This window comes from Pseudophryne corroboree, chromosome 4, assembly GCF_028390025.1.
Source record: "Pseudophryne corroboree isolate aPseCor3 chromosome 4, aPseCor3.hap2, whole genome shotgun sequence".
Classification (NCBI taxonomy): domain Eukaryota; kingdom Metazoa; phylum Chordata; class Amphibia; order Anura; family Myobatrachidae; genus Pseudophryne; species Pseudophryne corroboree.
The window spans coordinates 477277470-477293862 of NC_086447.1; the positions used below are offsets into that span (position 1 = coordinate 477277470).

The 16393-nt window shown below is 48.1% G+C and overlaps 1 protein-coding gene across 1 annotated transcript in view; it reads left to right on the top strand.

The window, feature by feature from the left end:
- LOC134911518 (protein lin-28 homolog B-like) overlaps window positions 1-16393 on the top strand; it is a 354771-nt gene that overhangs the window by 39344 nt on the left and 299034 nt on the right. Inside the window, exon 2 of the mRNA XM_063919682.1 lies at window positions 12917-12965. Coding sequence (XP_063775752.1) covers window positions 12929-12965 — 37 coding nt within the window. The 5' untranslated portion in view covers window positions 12917-12928. The remainder of the gene's footprint in view (window positions 1-12916; window positions 12966-16393) is intronic.

Here is a 16393-nt window from a genome sequence, read left to right on the forward strand (position 1 = left end):
TTATTTGTGTCTTTGGCAATGTTGCACCATCTGAAGATGTGTTTCCAGCTCTATCTGAATTACAGTCCATCAAAGAGATTACTTACAGGAAATGTATGTAGGCTTTTTTTTTTTTCTCTCTCTTACATCCTAGAGGATGCTGGGTCCACATTAGTACCATGGGGTATAGACGGGTCCACTAGGAGCAATGGGCACTTTAAGAGTTTGAGAGTGTGGGCTGGCTCCTCCCTCTATGTCCCTCCTACCAGACTCAGTTTAGAAAATGTGCCCGGTGAAGCCGGTCACAGCTAGGGGAGCTCCATAGGAAGTTTTTCTAGTGTTATTGTTTTTTTGTTAGTTAGGCACAGGGAGGCTGCTGGCAACAGCCTCCCTGCTTCGTGGGACGAGGGGAGTAGTGTCCAACCCTCTGAAGTTAATGACACTAGCTCCGCTGACAGGACACGGAGCTCCTGAGGGTGTCCATCGCAAGCCCCAGATGCGACCGCTTGCTCCCGCAGCACTGCCGCTACCCCCTAACAGAGCCAGAAGACGTCGGTGCTGAGTTGGACACCGGTGGTGAGAATGGCGGCATCAGGGTGGGAGCACAGCGCTGTGGCTGCGCTCCGGAGGGCTCAGAGGTACAGAGTGTGGTGCTGTGAGGGGTGCCCTGGGCCAGCGCAAACACCCTTACACTGGTCAAATAAGCTATCAGGGACACTGTACTTCTGCTAGCAACCATTATCTCAGGCCAGTATAATCTGTAGAAGTGCGGGAAGATGCGCCATTTTAGATTTTAGGGGGCGGAGCTTCTCAGAGCAGATCCAGCGCCATTTTCGCTCTACAGATAACACTACAGGGAGCGCTGACCCTCCACATAATTCCAGCTATCCTGTGCGGTACCAGGGGGTTATAGAAGGGGGGGGGGGGGAGGGTAGAGTGTTTAGTCACATTACTGTGAAGTCTATTAGGTTGCTCAGTGAGCGCCAGCCATTTATTATATAACTGTCTACTGGGGCTTTGTGTGGGCTGGCTCCATAACTGTGTCTCTCTGAAGGCACTTGGGGGAAACTGTGTCTGACATTTTCGTGTGTGTGTGTATGCTATAGGTCTCGCATTACCGTGTCTAGAGACTCTGTATCTTGTGCTGCAGAGTATGTCTTCTCCAGAAGAGTCTATTCCATGTACTCAGGAATGCAATACACTATCTCAGCCCTCTGAACCCGAACCCAAGTGGGTGGCTTCTATTAAGGGTATGATATCCCAGATTTCATCTAGGATAGCTCATTATGAGACTGTAACACAGGTTTTAAAACAATCTGAGGAGGTTTTGTTGAATTCATCTCCTACTATCTCATCTAAGTCCCCTGGTATATGCCCCCAAAAGTGTGCTCTTGCCCAGGTAATGCAAGTCGACACGGATACTGACTCCAATACGTATGATGGGGACATACTGAGGGTGGAGGCATCCCTTGCTAAAGGGGTGCAGCTGATTGAGGCTATCCGGGATGTTTTACACATTACTGACAAGGTACCTGAACAGGTCGAGGAGGCTTTTTTTTTACAGACAAAAGACTCCCTTACCTTTCCTGCGTCTAGGGAATTAAACGCAATATTTAAAAATCCTGGGAAAACCCAGGGAAAAACCTCCAGATCCCAAAGAGTTCTGGTTTCTTTTCCTTTTCCTGAAGGGGATAGGAAAACGTGGGAAATCCCTCCTATAGTAGATGCTTCTGTTTCTAGATTGTCTAAAAAGTTGGTTTTACCTGTCCCTGGGTCTACTGCTTTGAAAGAACTGGCAGACCGCAAGGTTGATACTACGCTCAAATCCATATACACTGCTTCAGGCGTGGTACTTCGGCCCACTATTGCATGTGCATGGATTTCTAAAGCCATAGTAAAGTGGTCAGGCACGTTACTAGAGGATTTAGATATTATTATGGATAGAAGTGACATTGAAATGTTTCTCATACGTCCTAGAGGATGCTGGGGTCACTTCAAGAACCATGGGGTATAGACTGGATCCGCAGGAGACATGGGCACTTTAAGACTTTCAAAGGGGTGTGAACTGGCTCCTCCCTCTATGCCCCTCCTCCAGACTCCAGTTTAGATTCTGTGCCCAGGCAGACTGGGTGCACACTGAGGAGCTCTACTGAGTTTTTCTGAAAAGACTTTGTTAGGTTTTTCATTTTCCTGGGAGTACTGCTGGCAAGTCTCCCTGCTTCGTGGGACTTAGAGGAGAGAAGTCAGACCTACTTCTGTGAGTTTAAAGGCTCTGCTTCTTTGGCTACAGGACACCATTAGCTCCTGAGGGTTTGATCACTAGGTACGCCTAGGGGCTCATTCCCAGAGCCGGCCGTCACCCCCCTTGCAGAGTCAGAAGACAGGTGAGTAGGAAAAGACTTCAGTGACTTCTTTGAGGTACCGCACAGCGATCGCGCTGCGTGCCATGCTCCCACACACAGCGGCACTACAGGGTGCAGGACGAGGGGGGCGCCCTGGGCAGCATATCTGACCTCCATAATGACTGGCAAGAGTGGACATAGTGCCGGGGCACTGTCCGGACCCCCGCCAGTATAAAAAATTATTTAAAAAACGGATCTGAAGCGCGCCATTACGGGGCGGAACTTAGCCCTCACAGCACACAGCCCGGCGCCATTTCTCTTCACAAGGCTGCAGAGGCGCTGGTCCTTCCTCACACTGCTGCATGAGTATCGGGGTGAAAAACGGGGGGTGGGGGGCACAGCTATTTTGGTGCATTGTTGATAAATGATAAAAGCGCTGCAGGTCTGGGGCATTTCTGTGGTGTTCAGACCGGGTTGGGCGCTGGGGTGTGAGCTGCCAATAATTCCCTCTGTGTCCCTCTGACAGGCTTTACTGTGGGTCTGTCCTCTTAAGGCCAGTGTGTCTGTGTGTGTGTGTTGGGTGCACGTGTGTCGACATGTCTGAGGCTGAGGGCTCTTCCCAGGAGGAGACTGTCAGGGACACAAACTGCTGTGGGAGTGACCCTGTCGGCACCGCCGACACCTGATTGGGTGAATGTTTTGAATGCTCTGAATGTTAATGTGGCTCTGATAAATAAGAGATTGGATAAATCTGAGTCTCAGAACCAGGCATGGAAGAAATCCGTAGAGGATGTGTTGTTACAAGTCCAGACCCCCTAGGGGTCACAAAAACGTTCATTTACCCAGCTGGCAGACACGGATACGGACACTGACTCAAGTGTCGACTATAGAGAAGCCAGATTAGATCTCAAACTGGCTAAGAGCATTCAGTACATGATTGTGGCAATAAGACGTATTACATATCACTGAGGACCCTACTGTTCCTGATACTAGGGTCTGTATGTATAAAGGAAAGAAACCTGAGGTAACGTTTCCTCCCTCTCATGAACTGAACACGCTTTGTGAAGAGGTTTGGGAAAATCCTGACAAAAAGTTCCAGATTCCCAAAAGGATTCCAGTGGCGTATCAGTTTTCCCTCTGGGGATAGGGAAAAATGGGAGTCACCCCCCATTGTGGACAAGGCTCCATCACAGCTGTCCAAAAAGGTGGCGCTTCCGTCCCCTGACACGGCAACCCTAAAGGATCCTGTGGATCGTTGGCAGGAAAATGCATTGAAATCCATTTATGTCACCATGGGTACGCTACTCAGACCAGCCATTGTATCTGCGTGGGTGAGTAGCGCTATCGAAAAATGGGCAGATAACTTGTCATCTGAAATAGATACCCTGGATAGGGATAGCATTCTTTTGACACTAGGTTATATCAGGGACGCTGCAGCCTACCTAAAGGAAGCTGCGAGAGATATTGGCCTCTTGGGATCAAGGGCCAATTCCATGGCAGTCTCAGCTAGGAGAGCATTGTGGATTCATCAGTGGAATGCTGATGCTGACTCTAAGAAAGCTATGGAGTCTTTTCCATATAAAGGTGGTGTATTGTTTGGTGACGGCCTCGCTGATTTGGTATCTACGGCTACCGCGGGTAAGTATTAATTTTGACCACTATCAGATGCAGTACTTTTGGCCAAATAAATACAGAAAAGGCAGAGGGTCTTCCTTCCTTGCTACTATAGGATTGGGAAATGGTAAACGATCACCGGCCGTGGCCGGTTCCCAGGAGCAGAAGTCCTCCCCGGCTTCTGCCAAATCCACCGCATGACGCTGGGGCTCCTCTGCAGGAGTCCGCACCGGTGGGGGCACGTCTCAAGCTCTTCAGTCAGTTCTGGGCTCGTTCGGCCCTTGACCCATGGGTTTTAGAAATAGTGTCCCAGGGGTACAAACTGGAGTTTCAAGACGTTCCCCCTCACCGATTTTTCAAATCAGCCTTACCAGCTTCTCTTCCTGACAGGGAGGTGGTATGTGCTGCAATACAAAAATTGTGTCACAATCAAGTCATTGTCAGGGTTCCCCCGTCACAACAGGGAGAAGGCTTTTATTCGAGCCTGTTCGTGGTCCCGAAGCCAGACTGCTGAGTCAGACCAATCCTGAACCTCAAATCCCTAAATTTCTACCTAAGAAAATTCAAGATCGAATCTCTCCGGGCAGGGCTCTCCAGTCTGGAGGAGGGGGATTTTATGGTGTCTGTAGACATAAAGGATGCCTACTTACATGTTCCCATTTATCCTCCACATCAGGCTTACCTGAGGGTTGCCGTTGAGGATTGTCATTACCAATTTCAGACGTTGCCGTTCGGTCTGTCCACGGCTCCGAGTAGTTTCACCAAAGTAATGGCCAAAATTATGGTTCTCCTCCGCAAGCAAGCAGTCACAATTATCCCGTTCTTGGATGATCTCCTGATAAAGGCGTGATCCAGGGACCAATTGCTGCAGAACTTTACGCTCTCCCTGACAATTCTGCAGCAACATGGTTGGCTCCTAAACTTGCCAAAATGACAGTTGGTTCCGACGAGACGGCTGTCGTTTTTGGGAATAATTCTGAACACAGAATTACAGAGTTTTTCTTCCAGTGGAAAAGGCTCTGGAAATTCAGAACCTGGTCAAACAAATTCTGAAACCAGCAAAAGTATCGATCCATCAATGCACTCTGTTGCTGGGGAAGATGGTGGCGGCCTATGAGGCCATTCAGTATGGCAGATCCATGCCAGAGTGTTTCAGTGGGACCTGTTGGACAAGTGGTCCGGGTCCCATCTACACATGCACCGAAGGATAACCCTGTCTTCCAAGACCAGAATCTCACTGCTGTGGTGGTTGCACAACTCTCACCTTCTAGAGGGACGCAGGTTCGGGATCCAGGACTGGATCTCAGTGACCACGGATGCGAGTCTCCGAGGCTGGGGAGCAGTCACACAGGGGGAAAGCTTCCAGGGAAGATGGTCAAGCCAGGAAATGTGTCTACACATAAACGTTCTGGAATTAAGGGCCATTCACAACTGCCTTCTGCAAGCGGATCAACTTCTTCGTAATCGGCCCGTCTTGATTCAGTCGGACAACATAACAGCAGTAGCGTACATAAACCGCCAGGGTGGAACAAAGAGCAGAGCGGCAATGGCAGAAGCCTCAAAGGTTCTCAGCTGGGCGGAAAGGCATAAAAGCGCTCTGTCAGCGATCTTCATTCCAGGAGTGGACAACTGGGAAGCAGACTTCCTCAGCAGACACGATATCCATCCAGGAGAGTGGGGTCTTCATCAAGAGGTCTTTGCAGAAGTGACAAGTCTTTGGGGAATTCCTCAAATAGACATGATGGCATCTCGCCTCAACAAGAAACTTCAGAGATATTGTTCCAGGTCGAGAGACCCTCAAGCAATAGCAGTGGACGCCCTAGTGACACCGTGGGTGTTTCAGTCGGTGTACGTGTTTTCCTCCGCTTCCACTCGTTCCAAAAGTGATAAAGATCATAAGAAGAACAAAGGTTCAAGCGATCCTCATTGTTCCAGACTGGCCAAGGAGGGCTTGGTATCCAGATCTTCAGGAATTACTCATAGGAGATCCCTGGCCCCTTCCTTTACGAGAGGATCTGTTACAGCAGGGGCCGTGCGTGTTCCAAGACTTATCGCAACTTCGTTTGACGGCTTGGAGGTTGAACACCGGATCCTAGCCTGAAAGGGTATTCCCAAGGAAGTCATCCCCACTCTTTTATTCAGGCCAGGAAAGGAGTAACGTCTAAACATTACCACCGTATCTGGAGAAAATACGTGTCTTGGTGTGAATCCAAGAAAGCTCCTACGGAAGAATTTCAGTTAGGACGTTTTCTCCATTTTCTACAAGCCGGTGTGGATGCGGGCCTAAAGTACAAATTTCAGCCTTATCGGTTTTCTTCCAGAAACAATTGGCCTCCCTTCCAGAAGTTCAGACTTTTTGTGAAAGGCGTGCTGCACATCCAACCTCCCTTTGTGCCCCCTGTGGCACCGTGGGATCTGAACGTGGTGTTGCAATTCCTTCAATCTCATTGGTTTGAACCTTTACAAAAGGTGGAGTTGAAATTCCTCACTTGGAAAGTGGTCATGCTGTTGGCCTTGGCATCCGCCAGGCGGGTGTCTGAATTGGTGGCCTTCTCTCACAAGAGCCCTTTTTTGATCATCCATGAAGATAGAGCAGAGTTTAGGACTCGTCAGCAATTTCTGCCGAAAGTGGTTTCGTCGTTCCACTTAACCAACCTATTGTGGTGCCAGTGGCTACTGACGCCTTGCTGGAATCTAAGTTTCTCGACGTTGTCAGAGCTTTGAAAATTTATGTGGCCATAACGGCTCAGTTTAGGAAAACAGAGGCTCTGTGTGTCCTGTATGCTCACAACAAAATTGGGGCTCCTGCTTCCAAGCAGACTATTGCGCGCTGGATCTGTCATACGATTCAGCAGGCTCATTCACGGCTGGATTGCCGTTACCAAAATCGATGAAGGCCCATTCTACCAGAAAGGTGGGCTCGTCCTGGGCGGCTGCCCGGGGGGTCTCTGCATTACAGCTTTGCCGAGCGGCTACTTGGTCGGGTTCAAACACCTTTGCGAAGTTCTACAAGTTTGATACCCTGGCTGATGAGGACCTCATGTTTGGTCAATCGGTGCTGCAGAGTCATCCGCACTCTCCCGCCCGTTCTAGAGCTTTGGTATAAACCCCATGGTTCTTGAAGTGACCCCAGAATCCTCTAGGATGTATGAGAAAATAGGATTTTAATACCTACCGGTAAATCCTTTTCTCTTAGTCCGTAGAGGATGCTGGGCGCCCGTCCCAGTGCGTACTGTATCTGCAGTTGTTAGTTGTGGTTACACACATGTTGTGTTATGTTTATAGTCAGCCTGTTGCTGATGTTGTTCATGCGGTTGAGTTGCGTTGTGTTAAAGGCCATGTTGTACGGCGTGCTTGAGGTGTGAGCTGGTGTGTATCTCACCTTAGTTTAACAATAAATCCTTTTCCTCGAAATGTCCGTCTCCCTGGGCACAGTTCCTATAACTGGAGTCTGGAGGAGGGGCATAGAGGGAGGAGCCAGTTCACACCCCTTTAAAAGTCTTAAAGTGCCCATGTCTCCTGCGGATCCTGTCTATACCCCATGGTTCTCGAAGTGACCCCAGCATCATCTACGGACTAAGAGAAAAGGATTTACCGGTAGGTATTAAAATCCTATTTTTTACGTCGCACACAGGATTCTGCGGGTTTCATGGTGAAGGCCATGAAGGACCTTTTGGTATTCTGACTGCACTGACGTCTTCCATGGCTATCTCTGCACGCAGGGGGCTCTGGCTGCGCCAGTAGTCTGCGGATACGTGATCTAAGAGTGTGGAGAACCTACCCTTCACAGGTCAGGCTCTATTTGGGGAAGCTTTGGATGCGTGGATCTCCATGGCAACCGCGGGTAAGTCGACCTTTCTTCCCTCAGCCACTCCGATGTCAAAGAAATCCTTCTCTGCGTCTACAATGCAGTCCTTTCAGACCGCAAAGGTTAAGTCCCAAGTCCCCTTCCACCTTCTTCAGAGGTGGTCGGGGAAAATCCAAGAGACCTGCGCGGTCAGGTTCCCAGGAACAGAAGCTGGGTTCTGTTTCCTCAAAATCCTCAGCATGACGGTGGACCTCCCAGCCCGGAGGTCGGGCAGGTGGGAGCACGTCTACGAAATTTCTGCCAGGTTTGGGCATCCTCAGGCCTGGACCCCTGGGTTCAAGATATTGTATTTTAGGGGGTACAGACTGGAGTTTCAAGAGCTCCCACCTCACAGATTTTTCAAATCCGGCTTACCAGCTTTGCTGACAGGGCTATCTTACAATAAGCCATTCAAAAATTGGAAAGGACAAATATCATTGTTCCATTTCCTTCTCACCTGGAAAACGAGGGTTACTACTCAAACCTTTTTGTGGTGCCGAAGCTGGATGGTTCGGTTAGACCAATTTTGAACCTCCAATCGTTAAATCCATATTTGGGGGAATTCAAGTTCAAAATGGAATCTCTGAGAGCGGTGATCTCATGTCTGGAGGAGGGGGAATTCCTGGTGTTCTTGCATATCAAGGATGCGTACCTTCACATTCCTATTTGGCTGCCAAACCAGGCTCATCTCAGGTTTGCGCTGTTGGACTGTCACTATCAGTTCCAGGCGCTGCCATTCGGCCTATCCACAGCACCGAAGGTGTTCGCCAAGGTAATGGCAGAGATGATGCTTCTACTCCGCAAGCAAGGAGTGAACATAATTCTATATCTGGACGATCTCAAAAAAGCATTGTCCACGGAGAAGTTGTTGCGGTCCATTGCTCTCACAACTACTGCTCCGGGATCATGATTGGATCCTGAATCTTCCAAAGTCACATTTGGAGCCGACGAGAATCCTGTCCTTCCTGGGGATGATTCTCAACACGGAAGTGCAGAGGGTGTTTCTGCCGGTGGAGAAAGCATTGGTGATCCAATCAATGATCCGGGATGTCCTGAAGCCAGCCTGAGTATCTGTTCATCAGTGCATTCGCCTTCTGGGGAAGATGGTTGGTTGCCTCCTATGAGGCTCTACAGTATGGAAGATTTCATGCACGATCTTTCCAGCTGGTTCTCCTGGACAAATGGTCAGGGTCTCAACTTCACATGCACCGGAGGATAGGACTGTCGCCGAAAGCCAGAATCTCACTCATCTGGTAGCTTGAAACTTCTCCCCTACTGGAGGGCCGCAGGTTCGGGATTCAGAATTGGATCCTTCTAACCACGGATGCAAGTCTCAGAGGGAGCAGTCACCCAGGGTGAAAACTTCCAAGGAAGGTGGTCAAGTTTGGAATCCAGCCTTCCCATAAACATTCGGGCACTAAGAGCCGTGTACAACGGTCTTCTACAGGTGGCTCATCTTCTAAAAGATCGGGCCATTCAAGTTCAGTTGGACAATGTACCAACAGTGGCCTACATAAACCGACAAGGCGGAATGAAGAGCAAAGCTGCAATGTCTGAGGTAACAAAAATCATCCTCTGGGCGGAAAAGCACGCGGTAGTGCTGTCAGCTACCTTCATTCCGTGAGTGGACAACTGGGAAGCGGACTTCATCAGCAGACACTATCTCCATCCTGGAGAGTGGGTCCTCCACCCAGAGGTATTTGCAGTAGTGACAAGTCTTTGGGGCGTACCTCCATAGACATGATAGCCTCACGCCTCAACAAGAAGCTTCGGAGGTTTTGTTCCAGGTCGAGGGACACACAGGCAGTGGCGGTTGATACCCTGGTAACTCCATGGGTGTTCAAGTCAGTGTATGTGTTCCTTCCATTTCCACTCATCCCAAGGATTCTCAAAATAATTAAAAGAACAAGAGTTCAGGCGATCTTCATTGCTCTGGACTGGCAAAAAAGGGCTTGGTACGCGGTTCTTATGGATTTACTGCTGGAAGATCCAAGGCCTCTTCCTCTTTGAGAGGACCTTCTGCAACCGGGGCCATTTGCTTATCAAGACTTACCACAGCTACGTTTGACGACATGGAGGTTGAACGCCAGATTTTAGCTTGGAAAGGCATTCCGAAAAAGGTTATTCCTACCCTGATACAGGCTAGAAAAGGAGTAACATCTAAACATTACCATCGCATTTGGAAAAAGTATGGTTCTTTGTGTGCATCCAACAAGTTTCCTACGGTGGAGTTTCGGCCTTGTCCATTTTATTCCAGAAACAGGTGGCTTCCCTCCCTGAGGTTCAGACTTTCTTGAAAGGGGTGCTGTACATCCAGCCTCCCTTTTGTGCTTCCTACTGCACCTTGGGATCTTTAACGTGGTGTTGCAGTTCCTGCAATCAGATTGGTTCGAGCCTTTACAGGAGGTTGAGGTCAAGTTTCTCACTTGGAAGGCGGTCACACTGTTGGCATTAGCTTCTGCTAGGCGTGTGTCTGAATTGTGGTCTTTGTCCTGCAAAAAGCCCCTACTTAATTTTCCATGAAGATACAGCTGAGCTCAGGACGCGCCAGCAATTTCTTCCGAAGGTTGTGTCTGCTTTTCATATCAGCCAACCTATTGTGGTGCCAGTGGTTACTGACGCCTCAATTGCCTCAAAGTCCTTGGATGTTGTGAGGGCTTTGAAGATTTATGTGAAGAGAACTTCTCGTCACAGAAAGTCTGACTCTGTTTGTCCTTTATGACCCCAAAAAGATTGGGTGTCCTGCTTTTAAGCAGACGATTTCTCGCTGGATCAGGTGTCCAAAATCTGTTAAGGCTCACTCTACTCGTAAGGTTGGCTCTTCCTGGGCGGCTGCCCGGGTGTCTCGACTTTACAACTTTGCCGAGCAGCAACTTGGTCAGGGCCAAACACGTTTGCTAAGTTCTACAAGTTCGATACTTTGGCCTCTGAGGACCTAAAGTTTGGTCAATCGGTTCTGCAGTAGCCTCCGCACTCTCCCTCCTGTACTGGGAGCTTTGGTACATCCACGTGGTACTAAATGGACCCCAGCATCCTCTAGGACGTAAGAGAAAATAGGATTTTATTTACCTACTGGTAACTCCTTTTCTCGTAGTGCGTAGAGGATGCTGGGCGCCTGCCCAGCGCTTCATTTTCCTGCTGTTGTTATCTGGTTCAGTACTGCCTTGTTACTTGGTTTAGTACTGTTACTTGATTAAGTTCTGTATTTCAGCTGTTGCTGAGGTTGTTCAGGCTAGTTGGCCTGGTTTGCCTTATGTATGAGCTGGTGTGAATCTCACCACTTCTGGATTTTCGTCTCTCGAAGTATGTCCGTCTCCTCGGGCACAGTTTCTAGACTGAGTCTGGTAGGAGGTGCATTGAGTGAGGAGCCAGCCCACACTATTAAACCCTTAGAGTGCCCATGGCTCCTAGTGGACCCGTCTATACCTCGTGTTACTAATGTGGACCCCAGCATCCTCTACGGACTGCGAGAAAAGGGTTTACCGGTAGGCAATTTAAAATCCTATTTTTTCTTTTTTTTCTTTCCTTTCACCATCTCGTGCTTTTTCATGTATTTGTAGTCCTTAATAGCTCTCGAATGTTTATTTGTGATTGTGATCAACTCCTATTTTATGAATCTAACTTGTATTTTAGGTGTGTAGTTGATCTTTAAATATTTCTTTCAAATGTAATGGGAGCGGTACTCCATATGTGCATGTACACACAAGCATAATACTGGCATTGCATTTCAAATTAGAACCTTAAGAATGTATACTGACGGGTGTAGTATGTTATGCCGGCGGCCAGCATACCGGAGCCGGAATCCCGACCGCCAGCATACCCGACAGCTGGGCGAGCGCAAATGAGCCCCTTGCAGGCTTGCTGCGCTAGCCACGCTGCGGGCATGGTGCCTCGCTATCTATTTGCCCTCCAGGGTGGTCGTGGACCCCCAAGAGGGAGAATAGCTGTCGGTATGCCGGCGCCGGTATGCTGGTTGTCGGGAGCCCAGCCACCGGCAAACTGAAGACCATCCTATACTGACAGCTCAATGTCACCAGGTAGGATTTAAGAGAACTTGTGATACAAATCACTACCTTTGTACATTTCCTGGATAGAGAGATGGTTATATTACTTAATCAACAGATTCCTGCTGCAGTAGATTCTGAGGTAGCAACCACTTTAAAATATATTACGTCCCTGTTTCAGCTGTACTAACTAGATGTACTTAATTATCCAAATCATAGCTGCTACAGAATTACCAAAGGGATTTGTTTTGTAGTTATACAGTAGCTATGGAAAAGGAATGCTGCAGGGTCAGATGTTTGAGGTAGAAATGTTGCTACCTACTATTCTTGATTTCTGGAAGGGATTTGGTATTTAATTGTTTCATTATGGTATATAAATATGCATAATCATCAGTGACAGACTTTTGAATATTACGTCTGACTTCTATTAAGTGAATAGATGGCAATATTTAACAAGCTAACCTAGCACAGTGTGAGCCCACCTTTTCCCACAAATAAGCAGCAGCTGTCAATATACTGATTATGCTGTTGATACTTTTATTGATTTGGAGCAGTGATTATTGATGAAAAGTAATAATTCACTGTATCTGCATTTTTCTGTCACTGTTGCACAGAGTGATTGATTGGAAATTTGAGCAGAAGCTAATCAATGACAGATCATGAATGCAGAAAGCCTAATTAACCTGATGATCAAGGTCCCTGTATTTACACAGCATCATTCTATTGACCTCCTTGTGTAGCATAAGCACTGCTGAGGAATAATAACTCGTCCTCTGGTTACTTTTTTGCCATCAAATATTAATAAATGGAAAGAACACCTTCTATTGTGCGGGGAATGTGAGGTTTTTTGACCTGATACCTTCTTTTGTGTTCAAGATAATAACAGGGCATGTACTGCCCCTTCTGTAATAGGGGAACCTCTTGATTAACGGGGAACACCATTTGGTTTTAGTATCTGATTCGGAAGCTAGGTAAGTTAATTGGAAAACACAATTCACAGGTCATCAGTTCACAATAGTCCACAGTCTAACGTGTTATGACTTCTAATGAGGCATTAGAAGTTATGAAAAGCAGATAAAGCGGAAACAAACCACTATTGTCATGGCACTGACTAGAAATCTGACTTCTAGGTGCTGTTGAAGATGATTAGACCTTACAAGAAGGTGGCCAAAGATTCAGGTCAGTTATTTTTGCATGTTTGTGTTGGCCTCATTTCTCATTAACCCATTTACTCGCTCTATCAAGTGGGTATTCCTTCTGTTTTGTCATCTAGTTATTGTCACATTCCACACTTTGCCAAACAACACATTATTACTTAATGATGATTCATTAACTGGTATGTTTTTTATTATTATTAGTAAGTGATTTTTAGTAATTTACAAGAAGAACGCCACTTTAGTTTTGTGTACTCTGTAAGGCAGGGTTTCCTAAACTAGATCCTCAAGCACCCGGACAATGCAGATTTGAAGGATATCCATGCTAAGCACATATGACTTAAATTAGTACCTAAGTCGGTTTGATTATACAATCTCTGCACAAGCATGGATATCCTGAAAACTTGGACTATTGGGGTACTTTGAGGATCGAGTTTAGGAACCACTCATGTACGGTGTTTGGTGAACTATGATTCTCTCTTTAGGTAACTCAAAATCTACTGAAGTGTTTTCTCTCAAAAAGTAGAATTTGAAATGCTCTCTTATATGTTGCTATTGGGAAGTTGTTAGTTTATCTTGTTAGTGCAATGGGCCCTACACATTCTGCAAACCGCCGCTGAGCTGCCCGACGGCGGATGCGGCTGATGGGCAATCCGGGGCAGGGGGGGGGGCAGTGAAGTTTCTAAAGTGAAAGATATGAACGGTATCTCGTTCATATCTTTCACTAATATCGTGCAGTGTGTAGGGCCCATAAGGCTTATTCTCTAAATATTTGCTTTACAGAAATTTATGAAAAAGAGAAACACTCCATTTCTGTACTTCTTTCCACACCTGTACAATGCACTTGATTAGGTTCTCCTCCCGCTGCATTTTCAAGCTGGAGCAAGAGGCTATAGTTGTAAATTATCAGAAAGTGATAATATAATTTCTCTAACGTCCTAGTGGATGCTGGGGACTCCGTCAGGACCATGGGGATTAGCGGCTCCGCAGGAGACGGCACAAAAATAAAGCTTTAGGATCAGGTGGTGTGCACTGGCTCCTCCCCCTATGACCCTCCTCCAAGCCTCAGTTAGGCTTTTGTGCCCGTCCGAGCAGGGTGCAATCTAGGTGGCTCTCCTAAAGAGCTGCTTAGAAAAAGTTTTTAGGTTTTTTATTTTCAGTGAGTCCTGCTGGCAACAGGCTCACTGCATCGAGGGACTTAGGGGAGAGAAGTGAACTCACCTGCGTGCAGGATGGATTGGCTTCTTAGGCTACTGGACACCATCAGCTCCAGAGGGATCGAACACAGGCCCAGCCATGGAGTCTGGTCCCGGAGCCGCGCCGCCGACCCCCCTTGCAGATGCCGAAGATTGAAGAGGTCCAGAAACAGGCGGCAGAAGACTTTTCAGTCTTCATGAGGTAGCGCACAGCACTGCAGCTGTGCGCCATTGTTGTCAGCACACTTCACACAGCGGTCACTGAGGGTGCAGGGCGCTGGGGGGGGCGCCCTGGGCAGCAATGTATAATACCTTTTTTATGGCTAAAAATGCATCACATATAGCCCTTGAGGCTATATGGATGTATTTAACCCCTGCCAGATCTCACAAACTCCGGGAGAAGAGCCCGCCGAAATAGGGGGCGGGGCTTATTCTCCTCAGCACACAGCGCCATTTTCCTGCTCAGCTCCGCTGTGAGGAAGGCTCCCAGGACTCTCCCCTGCACTGCACTACAGAAACGGGGTAAAACAGAGAGGGGGGGCACTTTTTTGGCGATATTACTATATTTAAGCTGCTATAAGGATACAACACTTATATAGGGCTTGGGTGTGTGCTGGCAAACTCTCCCTCTGTCTCCCCAAAGGGCTAGTGGGGTCCTGTCTTCAATAGAGCATTCCCTGTGTGTCTGCTGTGTGTCGGTACGTGTGTGTCGACATGTATGAGGACGATGTTGGTGTGGAGGCAGAGCAATTGCCGGTAATGGTGATGTCACCCCCCAGGGAGTCGACACCGGAATGGATGGCTTTGTTTATGGAATTACGTGATAATGTCAGCACATTACAAAAATCAGTTGACGACATGAGACGGCCGGCAAACCAGTTAGTACCTGCCCAGGCGTCTCAGACACCGTCAGGGGCTGTAAAACGCCCTTTACCTCAGTCGGTCGACACAGACCCAGACACGGACACTGAATCTAGTGTCGACGGTGAAGAAACAAACGTATTTTCCAGTAGGGCCACACGTTATATGATCACGGCAATGAAGGAGACTTTACATATCTCTGATACTGCAAGTACCACAAAAAGGGGTATTATGTGGGGTGTGAAAAAACTACCTGTAGTTTTTCCTGAATCAGAGGAATTGAATGATGTATGTGATGAAGCGTGGGTTAACCCAGATAGAAAAGTGCTAATTTCAAAAAAGTTAATGGCATTATACCCTTTCCCGCCAGAGGTTAGGGCGCGCTGGGAAACACCCCCTAGGGTGGATAAAGCGCTCACACGCTTATCAAAACAAGTGGCGTTACCGTCTCCTGATACGGCCGCCCTCAAGGATCCAGCTGATAGGAGGCTGGAAACTACCTTAAAAAGTATATACACACATACTGGTGTTATACTGCGACCAGCCATCGCCTCAGCCTGGATGTGCAGTGCTGGGGTGGTCTGGTCGGATTCCCTGACTGAAAATATTGATACCCTGGATAGGGACAGTATTTTATTGATTTTAGAGCAATTAAAGGATGCTTTTCTTTATATGCGAGATGCTCAGAGGGATATTTGCACTCTGGCATCGAGAGTAAGTGCGATGTCCATATCTGCCAGAAGAAGTTTATGGACGCGACAGTGGTCAGGTGATGCGGATTCCAAACGGCATATGGAAGTATTGCCGTATAAAGGGGAGGAATTATTTGGCGTCGGTCTATCGGATCTGGTGGCCACGGCAACTGCCGGAAAATCCACCTTTTTACCTCAGACCCCCTCCCAACAGAAAAAGACACCGTCTTTTCAGCCGCAGTCCTTTCGGTCCTATAAGAACAAGCGGGCAAAAGGACAGTCATATCTGCCCCGAGGCAGAGGAAAGGGTAAGAGAGGGCAGCAAGCAGCTCCTTCCCAGGAACAGAAGCCCGCCCCGGGTTCTGCAAAGCCCTCAGCATGACGCTGGGGCTTTACAAGCGGACTCAGGAGCGGTGGGGGGTCGACTCAAGAATTTCAGCGCGCAGTGGGCTTGCTCACAGGTGGACCCCTGGATCCTGCAGGTAGTATCTCAGGGTTACAGGTTGGAATTCGAGAAGTCTCCCCCTCGCCGGTTCCTAAAGTCTGTTTTGCCAACGTCTCCCTCAGACAGGGCGACGGTATTGGAAGCCATTCACAAGCTGTTTTCTCAGCAGGTGATAGTCAAGGTACCCCTCCTACAACAGGGAAAGGGGTATTACTCCACACTATTTGTGGTACCGAAGCCGGACGGCTCGGTAAGACCT